The following is a 6269-nucleotide window of genomic DNA, read 5'->3' as shown; positions in this document are numbered from 1 at the left end:
TTGTAGTTCAGCCTCTGACCACTAGTTGGCAGCAGTGAGCCAGCCATTTGGCTCCTCTACCTCAAGAGGAGTTAAGTGTTGGGTGACCATATTGTAAATTAATATTAAAAGCTGCAAAAAATATATTTTCAAACTATTTATTGTCAAATTTAATCTAATAATTGAAAACATGGATTAAATCAGAAATATGAAACAAATAAAATAAAGTACATACAAAGCAGAACACAGCTAAATGTATTAAAAACATGTCTCTGTAATATTTGAATTTTCTGAGACAATGAATTTTGTTTTTCTTTTTTTTTCCCCAGTAAGAGGTTTTTATTTAATAGAAAAAAATCGCAATATATCGCCTTGCTTATAATATCGCAATATATCGGGATATATCGTATCGTGACCCCTCTGTCATGATATGTATCGTATCGCAAAATTCTTGCCAATACACAGCCCTATAAAATAGATTACTGTTTTAATGTTAGACTTGTTCAAACAGATTAAAACAGCTGTCCCACATTAACAGAGGCTGGTTGTTGGGTAGAGCAGGACTCCTGTTTGTCTTGTTAATGTTTTGGTATTTAGAGGACTCTGAGTGTTAGAAACACACACCATACTGAGAATATTCTGACATCTTCAACAAAAACCTTGTAAATTAAGCAACAAGTAACCTGTCAGAGTATAAAAAGTATTTAAGAACCTGACAGTGTTGATGTTGGATCATCTGAGCAGAACTTTAAACCTGACACACACTCACCCTGTGGTCCTCTCCTGATGCCTGACGTCCTCTAAAAACTCCTCTACATCTGCGATATCGCTGAATTTGTTCCAGTTCTTCTTTTTATTCTTGTTTACACGTTTCCTCCGACTGCTGGCCAAGTCTGAGGAGGGTTTTAAACTTAAAAACCCAGGCTGTGAAGCCGCCACGCGCTTCAGCCTCCTGGCAGCCGCCATTTTGAAATGACGAGGAAAAAAATGTAACGAAGGACGGACGCAGGTGGCGCCACCTGCTGGACTAATGATGTAAATGTCGATTAAATGTAAATAAAAATATATATTTCTCTTTTTTTAAAATAGTACAGGCATTAATAATATTGAAAAAAAATTACATTAGTCAAGATTTTATACACTTGATGTAAAATAAAACTTGAAAATAATGTATGTTGTGATGAAATTATATTAATATATTTAAAATTGTAACTTTAGCATCAAAAATTAAAATACGCTTATTATGACTCTTTAATATGTGTTGTGGATTAAATGTTTATTTCCTTGTAATGTAGAGAAATTGAAAAAAAATAAAAATAAAGTTCAAATAATAAAAATAACAATTGTTATTTGTAAAAAAAAAAACTTGTTACACATTAAATTTTGTTCATTTAAACACGTCTTTGCGTGTATTTCGTGTTGTTCTGAGTTTTGTGTTGGTCCAAATGCATCATGGGTAACGAGTCCCTTCTTGTCTTCTTTGATGATTTTCTTTTTTTTTCCTTCCTCCCTTCGTTTTATTGCGAGAACAACGCTTTACAGACTGAAGAATTGAATTCGCATTTTACAGCCGAAATCTTTCACTAACTTTTCTAAGGTTTGTATCACTATTTTTATAAACCTCCACTCCTCCGTTTAATGTTAGGTTAGTTTTAAAATTTTCGATATTTTTAGTTTATTGTCGTCGAAAAAGGAAAAGCGCAGAGCAGTCGAGCTATTATCTGCCTGCTCGGGGAGTCGGGGACTCAGACAGAGGCACTTGTGATCTCGCTTGAATTTGATTCGAAAATGCGCCCAAAGTGACAAGTCATCTGACGAAAAACTGCGCGCCAACTGTTTCCCTGACATGTCTAGTGTCATTTTCAAAAACCGTATCGTGTTTTCAAGTTGTATTTTTTATAATTTTTCGTCGTTTTTATCGTCAAGCTCCACGCTCGCGACGATTTTTTCCCCCCCTTCCCGTTTACATTCTTTGAGCCAGCAGCCAGCCATTACTGGTGGGTGCGTTGGTTTACTGGCACCGTGCAGCCGGAACGGGCGGGGTCACCTCGTTTTTCGTAAAATAGCTAATTCTGCACGAGTTAAACAGGACTTGTGCGTAACCGGGGAACCTCATATGAAGAAACGAACAAACCCTCGTTTAGTACGCAAGGGGCGTGGCTTATGTGGTAAATATTGTGTTTTGATTGGTCGAGAGGACCACAGCAGCCCGCCCTACAGGCTTGTGTACACAATTTGATTGGTTTACTTGATTAGATCGGTCTTCCTATTGGATGGTTATTTTGCTATTTTTCCTTGCAGCCATTACATAAGCAGCTCTGAGTGTTGTTCAATGAATGGTTTCACATTCACTTTATACTTATTTTAAATTAAACCAAATTGAAAAAAAATTGTGCAGACTTAAAAAATAGAAATAAAAAACTTTAAATAACACATTGTTTATCTGTTGAACTCAAAATAAGGCTTCCTTATTTGAAGGGTTTTTTGTTTTTTTGTTTTTGTTTTTTGCCTGCAGGTGATTTGAAACAGCCATGGCCCGTACCAAGCAGACTGCCCGTAAGTCAACTGGAGGCAAGGCTCCACGTAAGCAGCTGGCCACAAAGGCAGCTCGTAAAAGTGCCCCTTCCACTGGTGGGGTCAAGAAGCCCCATCGCTACAGGTGAGATCACATCGTCCTTCTGTTCGTGCTCAGTAAAAGTTGTAGCGACCTCTCTGCAATTCTTTTTTTTAATTTTTTTTAGTTAATTACAAAAATAATAAAACCCAGAAAAGATACTGTTGCTCATTTGCCCTCCACCTCATGTTTAATCAGTTTGTGCTTCCGTCGTCTAGGCCCGGTACTGTGGCTCTGCGTGAGATCCGTCGTTATCAGAAGTCCACTGAGCTTCTGATCCGCAAGCTGCCCTTCCAGCGTCTGGTGAGAGAGATCGCCCAGGACTTCAAGACTGACCTGCGCTTCCAAAGCGCAGCCATCGGGGCTCTGCAGGTCAGCGCCGCTCGCTCAGGGTGGCTTTTATCCATCGTGTGATGTTATTTACACTAAAACGCTCTGTCATCTGCAGGAGGCCAGCGAGGCCTACCTGGTGGGCCTGTTTGAGGACACCAACCTGTGCGCCATCCACGCCAAGCGTGTCACCATCATGCCCAAAGACATCCAGCTGGCCCGTCGTATCCGTGGAGAGCGTGCTTAAAATGTTTTTCTTTTTTTTTTCTGATTTATGATAAGCTGTCTTCTGGTTTCTCCTTCTTCTATATACTTAGTAGTTTGGTTTGAGGTTCTAGATACATATAATTATATATATCATGATTGTGATAACCGTAAATGTGTGATTATGTCTTCTACGGTGCTACTAGTAGCAGATTTTTCCATAGCAGTATCTTCATGTGTGTTTCAATGTTTGAATGAGTCACACTCATCAGTCCTAATACGTAAACACACAGTAATACCGTGTTACCTCGATTAATTAGGTGGTTTTAGGGGGGTGGACTGTGTATGATCTGAAACAGGCATAGGGGTCGGTGTTAGGGTTTCATCCTAAGAACACGCATATTGATATTATGATTTGAGTCTTGGTTTTCTTTCTTTTTAATGGAAATTTGTTGTAAAATGACAGATTGTTTTTTTTTTTTTTTTTTTTTTTTTACAACAATGGTGTATTTCTACTGTTACTGTTCTATGTATCAAATTAGAAAAGTCTGATTCTGGTTGTCATTTGGAAACCGCCATCCCACCACGATGGCACTGCATGGTTTGACGGACTACAAGCGGCATAGATGTAGCAGACCTGTGTTGAGCATGTTTTCATTTACAGCCATGGTGTTATGTCCAGGTAATGTTTTAATTTCCTCTCTCAGGTTCGTATAATAACCTATGTTTTTCTACTGTGTTTTTGAGTTTGTGTTTTCAGTCATTTTTAAAGGAAGAATATTTGTACTTTTGACTTCACATTCAGGCATAATAAACAGTTTCTTGTGGATAAAAAGAGATGCGTGTGTAATTGACGGTAAATTTAGATATTCGTTTTAAAAATGTCATCCATCTAGTCAAACTTGTCATTAAAAATAACTACCCTGTAGGCATACAAGACATCCTACTAGAGCAGAGGTTCCCAAACTTTTTTATCTTCTGACCCACAAAATATTCATGGCAAAAACTTGTGACCCCAAATATTACTGGTCTGAGTACATGAACTTCGTTAATAACCCTAAAAACACAGGATTTTGACAATCTAAACAGCTTGTACACACATATAAATACTTATTTTTTTTTTACTAATTTTGTGTTTTTGTAATAATTATAGGAAAAATATTACATCAGCAATTATTTTATTACCCTTTTAAATTGATTTCTGGAGATTATCCAAGGTGCTTCATGACCCATAACTGGGTCTTAAGCCCAACTTTGGGAACCAAAGTGCAGTGGTTCCCAAACTTTTCAGCTTTTGACCCACAAAATAACAGTAGCAGAGACCTGTGCCCCCAACTATTTTTGGATGATAAACATTTGTATCAGGTCAACTAAACATGGGCATAGTAACAATATTTTTATACTACATTTATCCATTTTAAATACACTAACCTCACTCCTTTCTAACAACTAAGGCAAAAATGTAATTAACTCAGAAAATGTTTTCAGGACCCCACCTTGAAGTTTTGGGACCCCACTTTGGGAAACACTGTACTAGAGGCTAGGAAACAAAAAAATGGGTCAAAGTGAAATAAAATGTTAGTTATTGGATTTATTAAATAACACAAATGTGGCATTATAAACCCAATTACTATAATAAAAATCACAAAAAAATGACAGATCGTTTACAAATAAGTAACAACTTTAACCTTTCTGATAAATTGGATTTTGTTTTCCTGAGTTTGAGCGCTCAAACTTTAAATGCGTCTTTTTCTTGTTGGCGCGTCATTTCTGTCATTTCCCTCCGAACAGCCGCGGCTCGTCCATAATATCACTTTATCTCATTAAACTAAAGCACCGGGTTGTTAAACCTGCGATAATAAAGTTTAATAAAAAGTCAGCCCCGCTGTGTAGGACTCATGAAGACAGTGAAGCCGTGTTGCATTCACGGACACATGATTGACGCGGCGGCCATTTTCCCGCTGGACGTTGCTCTCCTTCATTGTGAGAAACCAAGAACAAAAACAGAGCAGCGAAACGTCGCTGACGACTTATCCACTCTTTTCCCCACGGTAAGCCCCTCTATCGCGTCTTTTTCTACACGTAAATGAACTTTTCATGTTTAAAATTGTTTTTTTACACACATGTGTGTTTTTTATTGTTTTGACAGCGCTTTTATTTCGTCGCGTGGGTAATTGCACGGCTGTCGAAGCGGCGGTGAAACGCAGTCTTTCGCTCTGCAGCTGCTCGGAGGAGCGAAAATTCACTTTCAAATTATGCGCCGTGTTAGCTCAGTTATACGGCAGTGTTAGGGGCCGTTCGGCTCTTCTTTTCGCATCTACAACTTCTTTGAAATGTCTTCTGTGTTGTTGTCTAAGTTTCCAGCGCGTTGGCACAGGGGTTATTTGTGAAAAATGAAGTTGTTTATGTGCTGCTCGTTCGCCGCTCTGCCCTGGCTCTTTATCCTGTTTGCGCATCGAACCGCCGCCATCATCAGAGCGAGGTGGGCGGGCCTACCAACAGTGGCAAGCGGCCGTAGAGCCCGCCCACTTTGTAGATTCTGAATTTCGATTGGCTCACAGGTTTTATTTTCATATTCGTTTCGCCTTGTAGCCAATAGTATCATCACTTCTTTTTGATTGACGTCTCTTGTTATCAGGAGTATTTCTGTTTGTTTACTTGTAAACATTATATCATTTTAGTTGCCGGCTCAGGTTTTAAGTTTGTTTTATAACTTGCTGGTTTACTAATGTTTTTAAGTCGTTAAAATGTTTTATATTGAGGCACTGTCGTTCGCAAAGCGTCTATTATTGGCGTAAAACTAACATTTTCACGTACGAAAAACAATATTTACAGCGTTGTTGCTACAAAATTTAACAATTTGTTTTAGGTTTTAGAGTTTGTGTGATAATCATAGTTTATTAAATCAAACGGGATCCTCTTATTTGACTGGCAAAATGTATAATCTTATTAATTTATTTAAAAAACAGGCTAATTACATTGTTGTGTTTTATTATCATCTTATTATAACTTTTCTTTGCTATGACTTTTGATTCAAACACTAATTGATTAAACCAGTGTTTCCCAAAGTTGGGGTCGGGACCCAAAGTGGGGTCCTGAAACATCAAGGTGGGGTCCTGAAAAGATTTTCTGAATTAATTAC

At 38.0% G+C, this 6269-nt stretch overlaps 2 protein-coding genes across 2 annotated transcripts in view; one reads left to right on the top strand and one right to left on the bottom strand.

The window, feature by feature from the left end:
- The window catches only part of nop53 (NOP53 ribosome biogenesis factor), a 12800-nt gene extending 11840 nt beyond the window's left edge, over window positions 1-960 (bottom strand). Inside the window, exon 1 of the mRNA XM_014014991.1 lies at window positions 749-960. Within this exon, the coding sequence (XP_013870445.1) occupies window positions 749-945 (197 nt within the window). The 5' untranslated portion in view covers window positions 946-960. The remainder of the gene's footprint in view (window positions 1-748) is intronic.
- Window positions 961-1473: 513 nt separating this feature from the next.
- Window positions 1474-3964, top strand: LOC106522130 (histone H3.3). The gene is made up of 4 exons (XM_014014989.1): window positions 1474-1576; window positions 2495-2638; window positions 2812-2965; window positions 3042-3964. Exons 2-4 carry the CDS (start codon window positions 2511-2513, stop codon window positions 3168-3170), a joined length of 411 nt encoding a protein of 136 aa, XP_013870443.1. The 5' UTR covers window positions 1474-1576; window positions 2495-2510; the 3' UTR covers window positions 3171-3964.
- Window positions 3965-6269: the final 2305 nt, after the last annotated feature.

The sequence above is a fragment of the Austrofundulus limnaeus genome, unplaced genomic scaffold (assembly GCF_001266775.1).
Source record: "Austrofundulus limnaeus strain Quisiro unplaced genomic scaffold, Austrofundulus_limnaeus-1.0 Scaffold121, whole genome shotgun sequence".
Classification (NCBI taxonomy): domain Eukaryota; kingdom Metazoa; phylum Chordata; class Actinopteri; order Cyprinodontiformes; family Rivulidae; genus Austrofundulus; species Austrofundulus limnaeus.
Note: the sequence above shows the minus strand (reverse complement) of the source record. Positions and strands in the feature narration are given on the sequence as shown.